The sequence below is a fragment of the Falco cherrug genome, chromosome 13 (genome assembly GCF_023634085.1).
Source record: "Falco cherrug isolate bFalChe1 chromosome 13, bFalChe1.pri, whole genome shotgun sequence".
In the NCBI taxonomy this organism is placed as follows: Eukaryota; Metazoa; Chordata; class Aves; order Falconiformes; family Falconidae; genus Falco; species Falco cherrug.
Window position 1 is genome coordinate 20,740,387 of NC_073709.1, and position 19,037 is coordinate 20,759,423.

The 19,037-nt window shown below is 37.8% G+C and overlaps 1 protein-coding gene across 4 annotated transcripts in view; it reads left to right on the forward strand.

Annotated features, from left to right (window-relative positions):
- Positions 1–19,037, forward strand: part of THADA (THADA armadillo repeat containing) — a 161,805-nt gene that overhangs the window by 91,498 nt on the left and 51,270 nt on the right. For 3 of the 4 annotated variants that reach the window (XM_055725408.1, XM_055725407.1, XM_055725409.1), the window contains exon 30: positions 9,078–9,193. The exons of the other annotated variant lie outside the window; for it this stretch is intronic. In XM_055725408.1, coding sequence (XP_055581383.1) covers positions 9,078–9,193 — 116 coding nt within the window. The remainder of the gene's footprint in view (positions 1–9,077; positions 9,194–19,037) is intronic. 4 annotated transcript variants of the gene reach the window in all.

Genomic DNA, 19,037 nt, shown 5'->3' on the forward strand with positions numbered 1-19,037 from the left:
AGTGCAATGGGTAATATTTAGTTCCTCAGATGTAAATGGAGCCATTAAAAGTCACAGTGTGCTTGTAAGCACGCAGCAATCGAAGGGGAAGTTGATCCTCATACACACAGGCATGTACAGCAACAGGTTATGACTTGACAGTATATAAATGGGAAAAAGCTTTAGGAAGATGTAATACGACCTTGAAAAAAGTCACAGTAAAAGCACTGTGTTTGTTTTTTTTTAATTCATGGTTATAGCTACCTTCACTTGGACATCTAATGTGGAAAATTGTTCCTCAGACTTTAAAAATACTGAATGCTTTTCTTTTGTTTGAGACACCTCTGTATGTTTAAAGTCATTAGCTGAGAGAAGAAATTTGTTTTCTACAGCTGCAAATTTTACTTCACTTTATTCTATAATGTGAATCTGGGAAGTAAAAGCATCAAATCAATATAGCGTACTTCTGATTATTTTCTCAGCTTGTGTGTTCATGCAGACATTCCTGAGACAGAAGGTCGCCTCTGCTGAAACAAGCAAAGCTGCAGGGTCAAGTAGCAGAGCACTTCTGAGCACTCTAGAAACATGTTTCCCTTACATGTCCGCTCCTTAGTGTCAGTGGGGTAGCTGTAGCCTTTAATATTCTTCCTAATTGTAAATAACCCTCAGTAAATAAGTGTGTGTACCTTGGTCTTTTATTTGCATTTTGTCTCCTTTATGTGGATGTGTGCAGATGAACTGTTGTGAGGACATGGTCTGGGGAAGAATAATTTCAAATTTTTTCACTACTGCCCCCCCCCCCCCCCCCCAAAAAAAAAAACAACCCAAAACCAAAAAACCCAACACACACAAAAAAAGAAAAAAACGCTGTTTAAAAGAGGGGAAAGCTTTATGTCCTTTGAGGTGCTTCGACTAAAACAGTGGTGGGTGGATTTTTATGATAGTAGGGTATGGGCTTGGAAGAGGAGACTTCACTGCACCCTTACTGTTGTTTGTTCTGATCAGAAATACAGGCTGAGCACAATTTTTAACTGCTTCCAACACAGTCTGGTGTGTTCATTTCTCTAGACTTCCAGGTTTTGGTGGCATTCTGCTGGGAAGATAATAGATACACTTCCAGAGAGTGGAAGTGCCGCCAGCTAAGGTGGCTGGTTAGGAGGATGTGTGAGACACCCTTAACTCATCGGTCAGCTTTGCCTTTTCTTAGTGCCATCGACTTAGTGGGGTTTTCTGTTTGCTCATCAGCCAGTCTGTCTGTAGTCTTTTGGTTTGGCTTCTCTGCCCAGCACATGTACCTTTAACTACAAGATGAATGATATCTTAAAAAATACCTTAAATCCTAATGGTAAAACAGTCCTAATAGTTATGAAGTCAGCCCTGGTATTATCAGGTTTCTGTGCAAACAGGCAAACCATGTAATTTTAAAAGAAAATTCAGCTAGGACTTTCAAATAAATAATATTGATGAATGTGATAGCTGACAGCAAACTTCTCATTGTTTTGTTTCCGCCTAATACAGCATTTGAGTTGCATATGCAAATTTTAAGCTGGAATTCAATTTCACCTTGACTAAAATGGGAAGAAAAACCTAATAAAAATGGTATTGCAAATGGTATTGCAAGACCTTTGGTCTGTGAATTTCACATTTGTTGGCTTGTTTTGGACAAAAGCAGTTTATCTTCAATTTTAAGGACACGTTTTTAGTAATGGATGCTTTGTGATATAGATCTATCACTGAGAAGAAAGCTACTTTGCTATTTTTCAGTATTTTGTACGTTTCATTAGTTATGACACATCCATAATTCTCACATTATTAAACAGCTGTGTTATTCTTGCTCAGTTATATGGAGTTAACTAGTATTGTATTTTTGTTCATAAATTTAGATGCTTTCATACCTTATTTTACAACTTCTTAATTCAATCAAAACATGCTTGCCTGCATTTTAATTAAAACAACTTGATTCTTTTATAAACCTGGCTTTATGAATTTTGATGGATATATTTGGAAGAAGGATTTAAAAGCTCTACACTCTCATGAATAATAAACCAAAATTGTGTAATTAGGTGATGAAATGTGCTGACAAAACACAGCGGAAATTATGGAAAATTTGAATTGTGAACCAGCTGTTGGTTTAAAGGAAGAAAAGAAATTTTATACAGTGTTCATAAAAATATTTGCAAAGGGAAATATTTCAACTTCAGACTGAATTTATTAATTCCTACAAAAACACATTTGAGGAAGCAATATTTATATGTAGTAATCATATGACAATCATACAGTTTATGTTTGGTAGAGATAATAATCTGATCTGTTAGATGTGAAATTACAATCATCAAATTAAAGACTTCAAAAAAAGGAGGTGGTAGAAACAAAGGGTGATTCCTGTAATAATCTGGAATATATAAATGATCCAGAACTAAGAACAATATAATAAATGATGGCTTTTCAAACACATTGGTTGGGGGTAGAAGAACTAATAAATATTTGAAATTACTTTTCAATATATTGACATTTAAATGTGGAAAGAAATTCAGGGAACTTACTCTGCCCCTCCCCAGATATCACCCTCTCTCTGTTTTTCCTTGTAATTAAATACTTCAGATGAAGGAAAGCCTTGATGGTTGTAATAGAATTGATCTATCCACACAGTTGCTAAACATCAGTGTGGCAGAGGATGGACCACATGCCATGGGAACACGGGGGAGAGGGGTGCCACCACCACTGTCTGGTGCAGCGTGTCTGTGCGCTGTGGTTCTGTACTTATTTTAAACAATTACCCTGCAACTTTTCTAGCTTGTGTTTGCAGGAGTAGCATGAGCTGCAGGAACTGTGTTCATACTGTACTTGCTGGCGATAAAGTATTACATTTGTTTTCCACAAATGTAATTTTTTTATAGACCAGGATGATATCAGAAGCTAACCAGATAGTTATGAACTCTCCCATTTATTTTTGTACAGATATCTTCTTAGAAAACTGGGGGAAGGTAGTTGAGGTTTTTAGTCTTGTTGTAATTACCACACTGCCACTTTTCATCTTTTAGAAAAAAGGGATTTTTAGGGCTTGTTTTTCCCTAGAGATAATTATTGTAACTTTGAACTTTTTATTATTCTAATAAAAATGTCTTCACCTGTCACAGCAGCTTGCCAGTTTTTATCTACATGGTTGTAATAAAATAAAAAAAGAAAAATTTGGCCCCACTTTCAGAATACAGAGATATCTTGGCAGTCATATTTATCATAGAAGAAGAATATAATTTTATCTGCCTTTAAATGAGAGAAAAAAGAAAAATCATGTTTGAGGTTTTCTCACTAGCCTGTTAATACTCGGGCAAAAGCTTTTGATGGAACAATTCTGAAAAAACCACATTTAGCTTAGTGTAGTAATCTCCTTACTGCTGCTATTTTGCAAACACCCTTTTTTGGCTTTCCTTGTTCCTTCAACCTCCATAGCTTGGTGAGTGGCATTTTTTTCCAAGCTTAGTATTTACACAGTAGGTTTTTTTCAGCTGGTGAAACATCTGTATTCTTTGTGTTCTTTTTAGAGAGTTAAATGATCTATGCTGAGAATGTACAGTTTAGGGTGATGTCAGTTTGCCTTTTTTTTTTTTTTTTTTCCCAATAAGCAATGAATGAAATGAACACTGGGAGCATTGTTTCAGTCTTGCACTTAGGAATGTGGATATTTGTGCTGTATACTTAATTTTATCCAAACATAGCTGAGGGCATGCATGCAGAAGTTTTTATTGCTTTAGATCAGCTTAAGGGGAGAAAACTTTAACTTTGCTACTTCACTGAGAAGCGTGCAATTATACAACCTTCAACGTGGTTTTGGAAAATCTGATTGTTTAAAAAAGGCACTTAGTGCAGCAACATGTTGAAAACTGTTTTCTTTTAAATATGAACATGTGCGTGCCCACGCCAACTATCCCTAATCATTATTTCATGTCTGAAGTTGAGTTCATTGTAAATTTCAGAAACTTTAGTTCCTCCTATAAAAATCAATTCTAATGCTACAAAATGTTAATTTTCATTGTTAGACAAAGTGTGTTACAGTACATCAACTTTGTGGCTATTAAAAGGTTGTATTATAGTTGCAGTGTCTCTATACACAGGAGAACTCTTGGCATCAAAAAAACTTTAAAGGCACTTGCTAAATTTTGTGGTTTATACAAGTATTCATCCACTGTTGCATTGCTTTATTATTCTAATAGTGTATTTCACAACGTTAATACAGCAATTTGCGCTGATATGAAAGCTGCTAAAGATTATGATCAACTTCCTATCATATCAAGGTTGATCTAGGGGTGAAAAATGTCTCTTCGTGCTTCTTATGATTTATATTTTTGACTTAGCTGATGTTTAATCGTTTAAGTATTAATTTTTTTAAAAAGTAACGTGCTCCCCCCCCACCCACCCCCACCCTCAATGATCCAAAATGAACACTTGGAAAACAGCAGATGTTATGTCTTAAGGTCTGCTTGGGTACAAAGAAAACACCCAACTTTCTCATGCCACGACAGGGAGACAGAAATCTCTGTGTTGCATCTGAAAGCATGCTGTTTGGTGGGGGATGGATGTGAACAGGATAGAAGGATGTGTGTGCTGATTGAGGAGCAGGGATCCAAGCTGGCTCTTTCATTTTTTGCCTCTTCCCTTCCCTGCCCTGCTTTTTCCTCTTTTCTCGAGGCTCCTAGAGCTGGGGAATAAGGATAAAGCATCAACGGTGCCAAGGAAGAAAGGGAAGGTACTGGAAGTTGGGAATGGCTAGATAGCAGAACACGGCTTCCATTCGTTGGCATGCTAGATCCTTGGCTTTAGCTAATTAGACTGTAGTGTCACACCTGGGCTGGCTTGGTACCTTTTTTTTGCTGTGTTACTCTGCACTAAGAAGTCCTCCCATGCTGGTGGTTTTACATGCAGCAGGTTAGGACATGCTGGCTCAGAGTAAGTATAACCTCGTAGGCCAGAGGGTCTCAGAATGGTCAGTCACTGGACACTGTTGCCCGCTATGTATCCAAGTATCTGGACTTCCCATGGCTTGCACTGTTTTAACAACTCTTGCCCAGGTTGACAAGCAGTTTGTACTGTCCTGCTGGTGTATTAGTCTGACCCCTGAACAGCCTGCTCAGGGAAAGAAAAGGCGTTTGAGCATCCAGCAAGTCACCATCTTTAATGCAAGGTTCCACACCCCCTTGGGTGCTGTCTCTTCAGTCCTATTAAAAAGACTCCCAACATAGCAAAGATGCTTTCAGACTTTCTTTGGTGTTTATTCATGTCATATTTAAAGATAATTGATGTCATCCTGTGGGTCTTCATAAACCTTCCTCTATAGGCAGTGCAAATTTTTTTGTAAAACTACCTTTTTTTAAAGAAAAAAATCATTAATATATTGTCTTAGTGTAATAAAAATCCAATCCCACATACAAAGGGAACACCGTGACCTCATTGTATTTATGTGTGATGAAATTAGCAGAGGATCTTCAATTGAGTAGTATTGTGGACTTGAGGAGAGCCATGTGCACGAGTGTGTCTATTTTATTATCTATTTCTAGCAGTATCATAAAACTTGCTAGGCAGCACATTGCCTGGCTTGTAGTCTTAGATCGTGGAAGCTACTGCAGTATTACTATAAGCCAAAGAAAGTGACATGTCACACGTGATGGAAGTGAAGAGCTGTTGAGGTTAACTTTCACAGATTGCTTGTTTGGTTGCCTCCAGTTTTAGCTTACATAAAATAAGGTTTTGAACAGAACATGCCAACATTAATTACAATTTCAGATTTAGTTTAGGCATTATAAAATCTTATGCTGAAAAAAATATTTTCTTTGTGGGGAAAGCTTTCTAGGTCTCTAAAATTTGGTGAGGGGATCTGAATAAATGATAGAGGGCTTGCACTAAATTAATGAGAAAAACAGGATTTTGCATAGGTCAAAAGTCACAAGAGGGTAAACTGTAGTAGTGGAACATTGCCTTTGATGAATGCCAACATTTTTCAAAAGTGAATCGAACTCTTCCATGAGTTGCACCTTCTAATTCAACTGCTTAAATATAGCTCATGTACTCTGATTTTTACCATCTGAATAGCATTGAAAGGTTATGTTTCCTCTAGAAACTGAACTGCAGAGGAGTTTTGATTGTGTTTTCAGCGTTCAGTTTCCTGCCTGGACTAATTTAAATCCACACATTTGACCTACTTAGCATGCACAGTTCTCCTGCTCTGAAGACCTTTTTCTTGAACTATCAAACTACTTAGGTGTCCTGTGTATTTAGGAGGGAGGCATTCTGAAAGTTGTTTTCGAAGCTGAAGAGATTAATTTAAGCTTCTAGGAAAAAATATGATAGTCGTTTCATAATTGTGAAACAGATTTTTATATTACTGCTTAGAGGTAAATCCCTTCTCATTCCTGGAAATGAACACAAGCACAGAAGAGTAAAATCAGAAAGGTTAAAGCACGAGATGGTTTTCAATTAACAAAGGATATAAAAGGCAGTAAGAAAAGCTTCTGGGTATATGTTATTTTCCTTTTTCATCGCTTTTCTTCTGTAGTGTCCGTTACTTAACAGAGATTAAGGGCGAGTCACAGAAGATACAGAGAAACTACTGGCAGTGGCAACTTTGTGCATTGGTTTTCATGAAGAAGTTAGTTTGACTAGATACTTATGTAAACCGTTTTAATAAGCAGGCAGCTGCATGGGCAAGAGCAGGCTAAAGAAGAGGAATCAAGGTAGAGATCTGTGGTGACACTCTTAAATGTTTGCAAGCTTGCATTTCTGCACTTTGTAGAAAAAGATCAAAATTCAAAGAGAGCTTGGGAAAACCATCTTAGAAATATGGTTTGCTGTCAACAAAATGGTGTTCAGTACAGAGGACTTCAGAAGATTTTAAAAAAAGAAAGACAAGATGATAACTATCTTCCCAGGGTGTCTCTTGCCTACGGAGCACCTGCTAACACAAGGAGATGAGAGTTTATTTCATTGTTCCTGTCAAAGGGGCCCCAGTGGGATCTCTGTGTTTAATAAGTACCTCACCAGGAAAAAATCTGGACTGACTGACTGGAGTCCAGAGAACAGTTGTTTATGGTGAGGGAGGGTGTGGGAGTGGAGAGGAACACCTTACCTCAAGAGCTTGGATTTTGAGGGTGAAACACTAGAAGAGGTTGCATACAAGTATTTTAGAATCTGCTTTCTTGGCTGTTTTCAGGTTTAGGACGGTCAGGCGTTTGTTTCATCAGAGAATGTTTAGACCCTGCCTCAGTGTTTGTATGGATTAGATAGTCTTTTGACATCTGTTATGTTTCTGTGCTTATTTGAAACCGCTGCAGCTGTTTTTCCACTTGAATAATTTCACAAAAAATAACCCAGATGAAATTGTGTCAAGTTAATGCTATGCGGCATTGCTTGTGTTTCCAAAACAAGCAAACAAACAAAAAAAAATATAACCCCGGGAGCAAGTGACAGCTGGAATGTGGGAAGCCAAGATCTGAGATGTAAAAATCTGGATATAAAGGTTTTTCTTTTCCCAAAGTGAGGTGAAGGCCCCAGCTTGATCTGTTAGTCATAAAATTGTCCCTTTGCAAGTATGAAGTGCTAATACTTTCACACATAAAGAGTGTTTTCATATAAAATGCTCATGTATGCATTTTCAGAAATGGTCTGATAAGACCTCTAAAGCTTCCAAAATTCTGCACGTTGGTAGTCTCAACAAATAATGGGGAATGTACTTCTTCAATTTGCATGGAAACCTTGTCATGTCAGTCAATGTAACTTACCTGTGTAGGCAAACGGACTTTCAAATTTGGAGGCTGTAATGCAAGTTAAAGACACGGGGAGGCTTAGCACCATGTTCCTCCTATTCCAGCTTCCAGATTGTGCATATGTTTAAAACTCCTTAACCTGATCAAGAGCTTTCCCATTAGGCTTTAGTCCTGCGCTATGTATCTCCGTGTTTTTCTATTTAGAAATTAACTCACCCAGGTGTTGTCTGTTCACTTGTGTGTGAATGAGAAATGTGAAAACTAAGTGGGATGATATGGGCATTGTCGCTGGTGTCAATGTGTCAGGCACCCTCTCCCACACGCAGGGAGGGTGGGTACTACAGGGGCTGGGCTTGGAGGGTCTCTCTCCCCTGTGCAGTTGGTGTCAGCTTTCATATGTTATCCAGTGTTTCCTTTTCATGCTTACAATCTAGATGACTGTACATCTTATTAACTCCGTTTTTTCTTAATACTTTTCTATATAGTCAATACTACTTGGAAAATCTGTTTCTAAATAGCAAAGGAAGGTCTCTAAGAACAGGAATTATTTGCTTTGTTAATACGCTTTCTATTTTGGTGTCTTGAATTCTTTCCTTCATGGTAGCTAGGACACGTCTGCTAGGCTTTTCTCTGAAGGTCGGGGGGAGATAGCACAGTCAGTGCGCAGCCCCAGTGCAGGAGCTCAGTCTTCTCTGTCCTTGGAAGGGAAAGGTGTGAGCATCTCCCTCCTCTGTCAAACTCAGCTGCCCACTGTGTTTGCTTGGAACCCGAGTGAAGGATCTCAGGAGCAGGAATAAAGGTACTTTTCTGTCAGCATTTCAGAGTAGTTATAGATGATAACCCTATTGCCTTTAAAAAGCTTTTTGCTCAGTGTATGGATTTTAAAGACCCTTTCCTGCCTCCTTGGTTGCGCTTGTATGATGCAGCCAGCCTGCTTTATCCAGTGGGCCAAGCTGCCAGTGTGCTTAAGAGACAGTTGTGCTGGCACTGGTGGGCCGATGGCACTGCAAGAAGGCTGAAAGTGGAGGGATGCTTAATTTGGCAAGGATCAGTAGGAGTGCTGTTCATCTGACTGTCCTCTACTCACTTCATGGAGGTTAACATCTTCCAGCACTTTCTGTGTTTTGTTGTTCAATTACTGCAAAAAGTGAATTTTACAAAGCAGGCAGTTTTGGGATTCTATCTTTTGTTATGCCAAATGAATACACATTTTTCCTTGAGCAGTAATTGTTCATTTTGTAGGTGGCTGTTTCATCTTGGAGCTACTTGAAGGAAAAGTAGTGGCTAGAAACTCTAGCTTCAATTCTTTGATTTTTTATTTTTATTTTTTTATTTTTTTTTTAGGTTTTTTACTTGCTGCAGTCGTACTTAGAATCAAAACCGCTCATTAGTTCGGACTTTCAGCAGGGACTGGGTGAGATCGTTACCTGTGTAGGAACCAAGCTATGGCTGGCTAAAAGGTAAGGTGAACCACAAGGTATCTATGTTTACACGCATAGGTTACTAACGTATGGAAGACTTGACTCATTTTTTATAATAATTTTTTATTTTGGCAAGGTGGAGAGATTTATTTCTCTAGAAACGTGTAAAATTTGGATACCTTATTGGCTTACTGTTTTTTAGTCAAGGTGATCTTTCTTCCCCTAAAAAAAGCAAAGATGAAGAAACATAAGTATGCTTTACCTGTGTGTATTAATGTTTTTCAGTCACCTTAGCTCTTCTCAGCTAATTTTATAGTCCAGTCATTTAAAAAAAAAAAAAAAAAAAAGCGTGAATGAGAATGCCTACAGAAGCAGCCTGTTTGAGGATCACTGTTGCTTCTGGTCTAAGAAAAATATGCTACATATATGAGGGTTTTATATTACTATTTTCTTTGACTTTCACATTTACAAAAAGTAGTAACAAAATGTCATGACAATTGTTGAAACTGTCAAAAGTATTTACCTGCCCACAAACAATCCAAGACAATTTTGGAAATATTTTCCTTAGGTTTCTGTAAAGGAACTTCAGATGACCTACATAAGGCAATCAAGAAACATTTTTTCTCTTCTTTAACTTGATCTCATCAATTGCTTTTGAAAACTCCCACCAAAAACCTTAAAGGTCTCAGTTGTGGAGAGAGAGCACAAGTCGTTGTGTAAATAAATAACTGGGTGAAGTATTCCGTAGTACAGTTTGCACAGTTGAGGGAGGTCACAATGCAGTCTAGAGTGGATGTTTGATAAAACCTATGTTGCTTTGCGATCATCAAAAGCAAAATTGTAAGGATTTGAAGGATGGGACTAGTGGGTTGAGGAATTCTTCTGCCAGTGTTAACTGAGTTGGGGTAATCAAGATACAGTTGATCTTTGAGAGTTACAGAAGTGTCTCCTGAGAGTGTGAGAGTGATAATAATGAAGGTAAAACTTGGTGTAAATAATTGTGAAATTATGTACATGAGTAAAGTAGTTTGGACTTCACTTGGGGAAAGAGTGGTTGCCCAAGCACATTTTTTGTTTGAAAAAAAATCACTCTGATTCTTGGTAGAGCCAAAGAGGGGAGGGGGCAAATATCATAAAAAGAATGCAGAACAAAACAAAAAAAAAGAAGTCACATGTTTGTTTGCACATTAATTTGTGTTGTATATTTGAGTATTGTGTAAATCCCAAAGAAGATGTGGTAGAAATGACAAGCAGTAAAGAGACTGAAAACAAGTATAGAATAGCTTCTAGATGGGGAATGACTAAATAGGCTGAGATTGTTTTAGCCTGGAGAAGGGACAATTGAGGGATGACACAATAAAAAAAATTAACTGTTATGAGTCATATGAAAAGAGGATGGGTAATTAGCATCCCTTCCAATCAGTGGCAGATTTAAAAGAAACAAAATAATGAAGTTTTTAATGTAATTTCAGTTTAGCTATGGAACTCCATGATACAAGATAGTATTGGGTTTAAACGTATATGAAGTTGTAACATGATTGAATAGTGTTGAGGAAAGACAGCCCAGTGAGGTTATTGAGCATGTAGAAGTCACAGTTGGCCGAAAAAATTGTTCAGCAACCTTGAAGGTTTTGGCAGGTGTCACTGTTCTTATACTTCCCTTACCTGTGCACCTGCTCTCTGCCCCAGTTGGAGACACCATGGTGGATTTGGTGGACCTTTTGGCTTGACTCAGTGTAAGCATTCTTAAGTCTTTAAATGAGGATGGTAATTCATGTAATTAAATTAAGTCCAAATCCATTGATATTGTTATAAAGAAAGAAAGCCCCAAACACTGGAGACTAAATTCAGTAGAAAGATACTGGTGCTAAATAATTAAACCCTCTTTTTCTTGCAGCAGATATGTAAGGGCCGGGCTCTGTTGATTACAGATTTTAAATAAATTCTATGCTTTCAAAGTATTTTTTCAGAACTGGCCTATTTAATACATCAGTGCTGACTTTTTTTTATTATTATTATTATCTCCAGAAAGGAAATATTTTCAGGCTATCTCTAAGAAATCCTGGTACATAGTATAGGTATTTGCCTGAAGAGATCTATAGCTTTTTGTGCTAATATTAACACCCTGTCAGAAGCATGTTTCCATTTTGTCAGTTTGTTGTAGCCTCCTTTTCATGTTCTTGTATTCTCAGTTAGGCAGTTAATGCTGTGCATAGTTTTTTAAATGCCTTTCTCCCAAGATAGTAAAATTTTATATTATGAGCATACAGGTTCACAACACTAAGTTAAGGTATTGGGGTTTTTACAGACAGAAACTCTTTTTGCAGGTTTCTAATGTACTTTATAATTTTCTCTGGTTCCGAACAGCCATACATCCTTAGGCACATTGAGCTAAGATGTGTTTTCTTTTTACTTTCTTCTGGGTTTTTTTTTTGGTTTTGTTTTTTTTTTTTAAACTAAAAAAAGCAAGTAAAATATCCATTAAATGTTTGCTAACCTAATTTGCTTCCAAATATGTCTTTAAATATAAGCCTACAATAAATGATAAAGGTGAAAAGATTTGCTTGCCTCTTGATTTCTGCTTGAGATAGATGTGTTCAGTGTGGTGTGATTAAAAAACAAAATAGACAAAAAAACCCCAACAAACAACGCAAACAAAGATATTGAAATAGATGGTATTTTGTGGTAGTTTGTCTCCCACATTCAGTGTGCAGTTCTGCTGTTTATATTTGGCTGTGTGGAAGTGAACAACTGTTCTGTGATGAACAGTTGGTTTGGGGGGTTTTGTTGTTTTCTCTTTTTTTCTTGTTTTTCCAGTTTTGGGAGGTTGCTTGGCAGCGGAGATGTCAAACTCGGAAGTCCCTCTGTGCAGTTTTCTGGATGTTGGGAAAGCAGGTCAGGGAACCAGCACTTTGTGCCCTGTTGTTAGACGACTTGGTGTGCATCTGCTGCTGGTCACTGTCAGAGGGGTTGGTGGCTGGCTGGACCCTTGGTCCATGTACAATCATTCTTAACTTCTCTCTGTTCAGGCAAAGAGACTGAGTACCACAGAGAGAGAAAAGTTAATGAATCTCCATCTGCTTCTTGTCCCTTTTTCATAAGGAGGTAACTTACCATGTCGTGGATACTGTAGTGCAGCAATTGTTTGAAAAGAGGGCACTAGAGACACTCATTATGAATCTTAAACAGGTAAAAAAAGTTAAAATAACAGGAGAAAGTGTTTGCGAATTTGTGAAAATGGGGAATTGTTTCCAAATACCAGTCTTCATTCACGTTTCTGTGCTAGTTCTGTAAAGTTCTTACTGGTGTTCTTTCAACTACGTACTTGCTTTGTACTGTGGAACAAACTTCTCTGAGAAAACCTAAATTAGGAAATTTTGGATTGCATTAAATTACATTAGCTCTTAAAAATGAGGCCCAGTTGTCATGCATATATATATTTGAAGAAAAGATGATCATTCTTCAGCTGTTGTTTGAACTGGGTGGTGGTTTTTGTTTGGGTTTTGGTTTGCTTTTTTTTTTTCTTTTACCTTTTCAGGGCCAGAATGTAATTTTCTTTCATCAGAATGTATTGGTGTAGAATAGCTCAAGAAGTTACTGCACATTCCCTGTAACATACTAATCTCTTCTTCCTCCACCCCTCAACCTGACTTTACTCTAGAGAACAAAATAATGACTCACATTCTCCAAAATGAATTGCATAAAACATTCACATTTTCAACTGATATTTTCTGTGAAAGCAGGCTTCTCATGTTAAATGCTTGGACAGGGTTGCTTTTTCTCCTTTGTAGCATATATTAGAATATTAGAAGAAAAAAATAATTTCTTCCACCTTCCTTGTTTGGTGTATTTTTTTACACCTTCAAAATACTTACTTTTTGAGTATTCAAAAGTATTATTTCCTTTTTTGATGTTTTGGCGAATGAGACCTGCCTTCCATCACTTCTCAAGGTGATTTTTGAAACTTTTCACTTTACTTGCAGGTTTATACTTCATTTGGTGTTTTTGTATTTTGTTTTAGAATAGCTTGTTAGTCTAAAGTGGTTTAGTCACGTTATTGTTTCCTCCCACACCATTTTTTGCATATGGGAGATGCAGGCTGTTTGAGAAGAATAGAAATTTTAAAAGTACATAAAACCTGCTTTGTTGGAGAACTGAGGTGATGGAATGAAGTGATTGAAATTAGTCTGGTGAAAGCTTAAAAAAATAATCAATACATCAAGCTAAGCCTTTGAAAGAGTTCAAAGCTCTTTCATATGAATTAAAAAAAAAAAGGGGGGGGGTAGTTTTTAGCTCAACTGCATACCAAGGAGTTACAAGGCTAACTCTAGATGCCTTCTGCTTTGTAAATACAGAAAGTTAAAAGAGCAGCCTTGGAGCTGGTAATTTGTTGTACAGAAGTCCCGGAAATATCTGTCTTGTTTCATTTGTAGCCTTTGGCATAGCAAAGTATTGGTATTGGAAAATTTGTGAAATCATGTCATTGCACAGCTTTGCTGTAGGATGCTGCCTTCCAGTGCTTTTAGTTTGATTATTATTTTTTTTCCTCCTTACTGGAGACTGCAGGAGGGTGAAAAGACTTTGAGGTTCTGCCAGAAGTCAAATAACATATTCTACTAACATCTAGCCATATGCCATTTCTTAGCTGAGAGCTTGCCTGCACTGGGAAATTTCATTTCTAAGAAGGCTGCTTTCTTGAAACTAACTTGTGTGGAACAGCCTTGTCTGAAACCAACTGGCTTGGCATTTTGCAAAGAGTCACTAGTTCATCTGGAATGGCCCACCTGTGGTGTGTACACTTAGCTTTATAACCCAAATATCCCGTGCTCTGTGGTGCTGCTGCTTAGCTCTCTGCTTTATGGATGGGGCAGTTAAAAAAGGGTCCTGATGTAGGGAAACGATGTTCAAGCTCACACAACAAATAAATGCAAAAGTTACTTCATGCTTGTGCTCAAAACCAGGTTCGCTGTCCACTGAGATACTTGCTGCTTGGTTTTTCCCAGGCTGACTCTAGGATGTGCCATCTGTAACTGCTTTGAATGAGGGAAATCTCACAGGTACTTCATAGTGCTACGGAGTGTGGTAACTTGGCATGTGGATGCCCGTGGCACTCCATCAGGCTTGTAGTTTCATCCATCCCCTTTCCCCCCCTCTGCTTTTGGCAGTGCCATGTGAGTGAAAACAGGCAGACAACCAGTCTTAGGTCCTTCCTAGAAGGAGCTTCATCTGAGGTGTGTTTAGGCCATCTGCGTGGAAAGCAGGAACATGGCGTCGCTGGGGTTTCAGGACTTTGTGGCTCAGAGAGTGTAACCTAAATATGACCTTATTTTTCTCATTGCCCCTTAGGAGAGACAGCGTTAATTTGTAGTGAGCAAGCTATTAAAGACAAGACAGTGGCACATACAGGCCTATGGAGATGCAGGTGCAAGATATCCATGGCACTCTGCAGGATTTCAAGCAGCCTCTGTGTGATTTTTGGAAGGGCGGCATTATTTGGAGCTGGAGGGGGGGGGGCTTTTTGTACTTCCAGAACAACAAGAAGGCAACAGCTAAGGAGAATGTAAGGTCATCGTCCTTGGCAGAGGGTGATTATCTTCAGGTCATTCCCTTGCCTCTTCCTCCTTCGCTGCATCAAGACGAACCTTCTTGTCCTTCCAAGGCCATGTCTGCCTTTGGTATCTTCCTGTTTTCCAACTTTTCCATTTCTGTCTTTAAATCCTACACGTTGAGAAGTGCAGTTAATTACCTTTGTTCGTTAGTGGTCTGTATGCAGTAAACAGCTGTGTTCAAAAATTGAAAATAGTTTTAATGACTGAGTCTGGCTCGATGGAAGCCTAGTTAACCTTCTGTCAGCTGGGCTGGAGCAGTAATTCACGTGTGCGCTCCTACGTGCACAAAACATCAAGGGAAATTTTTGTTGTCCTGTTCCAGTTGAGAGCAAAGTGTACCAGTATGAACAGTGACTGCACATCAGGTGCACAGTGGTAATTTATTAATCTACACTTTCTGACCCAGGAACCTAATTTAGCCTGGTTTGGTTTTCCTTTTGAGAGCAGTCTCATAACTGTTATGTCATTGTTCATAAACGTGTCAATGGAGGCACTCATTTAAACCTTACGTGCTTTTAGCAGGCTATTTCAGGTTTCTGTGCTGCTCCAAATCCACTCTTTCATCAGGTTTTATAAGAGTATCCTTAACACAGCTACAAATTGTTTGTTTAGGCAGTTGGTGATTGCTTGTTTTGGAACGCTTGCTTTGGGTATCAGTAGAAATGTTTAAACTTCAGACTGAAGTTTAACGTGCACTTTGCACAGATAAAAAATTCTTTGACTCTGGTTCATAGGTATACTCTTAACTTAAATATGAATGTTCAGGGAATATTAAGAATTGAATAAGGTTGTTTAAGATGTGTTCTCTCCACCAGTGCAACATTCAGAGTAGGCACAAACCATGTAGCATTACAAGTTTTGGACAGAAATCCTCACTCATATCTGAAAATGCTTTCCAGTAAATAAATAAAAGCGTTTTAGTAGCTTTCCTCTTAATAGGCAAAACCCTGCTGTTAATAGTGTAAAATTCATTAAATTTACACATGGGATTACTTTGACCTCTAAGTTTTATAGGATGCTGCTAAGGGATCACATGCGGTTCTCATTAAGAGAACAAAAAAGTGAACAGACGGGATTATTTTATCAATCAGGTATGCTAAAAACAACACCAACCAAACACAACCTTTCAGTATCATTCACCAAGGACAGCTGGAGCACAAATTGCTTTTTCTTAATAGCTGAAACTCAGGATATTCTTGGTGGTATCACAATGAAAAAATAAGTAGTGTAGCTTCTTTTTAAAGCAATAAACTCTCTGCCTTTACCAGGGAAGCTAATAGCAATATAATAGTCTGGCTTTTGTGGTGTTAGAAAAACTTAAATCACCAGGCCAGCAACTTTACTTTGGGAGAAAATGCCTGCTATAGTGCAGGATGAGCTGGTCTTATAGAATAGGCAAGTCAAAAAGGCTGTGCACATGGTAATTACTCCAAGAAGATCTCAACAGCACCAAGTAGGCAAGCAGATGCACTCTTACTAGATGTTTGTATTTCTGTGCGGGTGTTCCTGTGCTTCCAGGAACTCAGCAAGGATTACTTGATAGTGTAGGCTTCATTTTTTTTTTTTTTTTTTTAATACTTTCCATTAAATGTAGGTCTGTTGGGTATGATGTTCACTGATGTGCTGGTTTTGTATTACATAGTTAAAAATGCTACGGACAAAGTTTAGTAATTAAATCCATTATTAATGTCTTCTTAAGAAGAGAAGAGGAAGGCTGTGCACGTTGATTAGCGCTACAGATGTGCACTCTGAGAGAAAATAGATTAAAATATGAAGTCTGCCTTCAAAACAAATACACCCCCAAAAACCCCTCAGTCTTTCGAACACTGCAGGATTTGAAAGCTAATAACCAAAATAGGAGATTTAATCAGCTGTTAGTTGTATGTGTAGGTGTGATTTCCATAAGCTTTGTTGCCTCCATGAGTGACAAATAGTCATTTTCCAGATCTCTCTGCAGGTAAAATGTGGTCAGTACAAGGCCAGCTTGGCCTGGGTCATCATCATCCCTCCAAGGATAAAACTCCCTATGGATAGCCCCCTAAGGATTATGTAGAGTTAACTGTATCAAGACTCAAACATCACAGAAAATGCATTTCTGGGTGCATTTAGAAGATCGTTTAGCTGATACAATTACAGGTCATGTATCAGAAGAATCTGTCCACCAGAAGAAAGACTACTTTGCAGGGATTTGCCATACTTCAGGAAGGAGTAAGCTGGAAGTTGATAGGGAGGGAAAGATACGCTGTAAACCTAAAATTTAGTTGCCAGTGTGCCCACCTGAAGAGCTGAGGTTATGGAAGACAAAGGCAGACTGGGAAACTCAGAACAGGAGGTTGCATAGATCCTGTCCCCAAGCACCAGCTGGCATTAGGACGTGTTGGATTTAATCCACATTCTTCCCTGCATTTATGCTAGAGATAGAGGTCAAATTCTAGCCTCAATTTTGTGTAAAATGTTGACTCATAAGAAATGTTTTTAAAGTTCAGAAATATAAGGATTTGTACAAAGGCTTTTGCGATAGCATCCTGTGTTAGTTGGAATATGGTGTGTAGGAAACCAATTTGATACATCTGTTGGAAGCAAAACCTGTACATATATTGGTGGTTGGAAAGTAGGAGAATTCAGTGTTTAAATTCAATACCAGCAAGCTGATTTATTTTCTGCCAGCTAAAATACAAAATTCAATAGGTGTTGCTGAGGGATTTTTTTGACAATAATATGTTATTTAAACAGAAGAATGGGGTGGTGTTTAGAAATTACAGTTTTCTTTTTCTTTTAATATGGGGCTTTTCCTAAAATACTACCAATAAATTTAATCCTGTGAAAAGATCTTCCAGGAATTTTAGGCTTTTTTCAGCCTTTCCAGAAACATACAGCATTACAGTAAGAGTGACTTTTCCATTAAGGACCTGAGAAGGAATAGGCTATTCATTTAATTAATTGATCACTTTGGAAATTGAAATGAAAGCAGTCACGCAAGTCATAAGGATGGTTCTCTTCTTGTTCGCAAGGCAACTATGAATTGGCCTTTGAAAGAGTTGCCCTTGCAATCTTGCCAGTGCTGGTTTCTTTACCCTGACACGTAAGAGTGTGCTGTGAACATTTTGGACAAAATACAGGGATTTGTAGGCAGCTTTGTAAGTTGTATAATTTTGACTGGATTTCTACATTAGCTTGATTCATGAGCCAACTCTTATCATCAGTTTTTAAAGACTGGGGCTGAAAGTGACCAATTTGAGTGTGTAGATTAGAAGTAGCTAACAGTCATTTAAAAACTGTACTTTGAAGAAAATGTTGGCTGACACTCTGTGTAGTTATGTATTGTTTTACTGTGACCAAAACTGTGATGTACATGGTGCGTATTATTAGGAAAAAATTCTGTTAGTTATTTAATGAAGTTATATTCCAGTTTGACAAACAAGATAAGCTTGTATTCATAAAGCAGCACAGGATGAAAGATTTGAAGTCTTTCAGACTCTCTCTTCTAGGAGTTTGGATACTGCAAAACACAGAGCTTTTCTAGGACCTTTTACAAAAGTTTTGTTTTAGATATCCCTAAGATAGCTAACGGCACTAAGATATCTGTACCTAATTGATTCATGAGAGAGATGGTGTGGGGTTTTATTTGGTAGACATTGATTGGCAGATTGCATTTCAAATTTGTTAAGTGCTTATTGCAAGTTTGAGCAAATATGCTTTGATTTTTATGTTGTTAAACAGCTAGTAAATATCGTGTTCTGCTAATAGTTTTGCAACATCTGTTTCCTAATGAGGAAAAATATGAGCAAAATAAACTACCTCTTTGGAAGATATTGAATTTCTGTTGACTAGAGTAACCAAAACCTGGTGTTATAAACATTAACACAAATAGCTTTGATTTCATAATCAGTGAGTTGTATCTCTGATTTATGTAACAAGCACAATATATTAATGTTACTGTTGTTCATCTCTAAGTGAGATGGTGCGCCTTTGGAAAAAGAATGATCTAGGAGAAAATAGTTGTCATCTTTTTAAGTCATCTGACTGTGTCATTGGAAATTGGGGGTTTGAGAAGAGAATGAGAGTATGTGCATCAAAATTCTTTGGTATTTGCTCTACATAAAGGTGTGGTTGGCATCCTTGTTTATATATAGAAGTCTGAATGGTTATAAATGGTGTCCTGTAATGAGTAGAAATGATGTTTAAGGGCCTCTGCAGACCTTAGTGGTTAGAGGAGCAAGAGGTTATATATTTAGTTTATTTAAATCTTTTTCCCAGTGTTCTGACAGAATCGA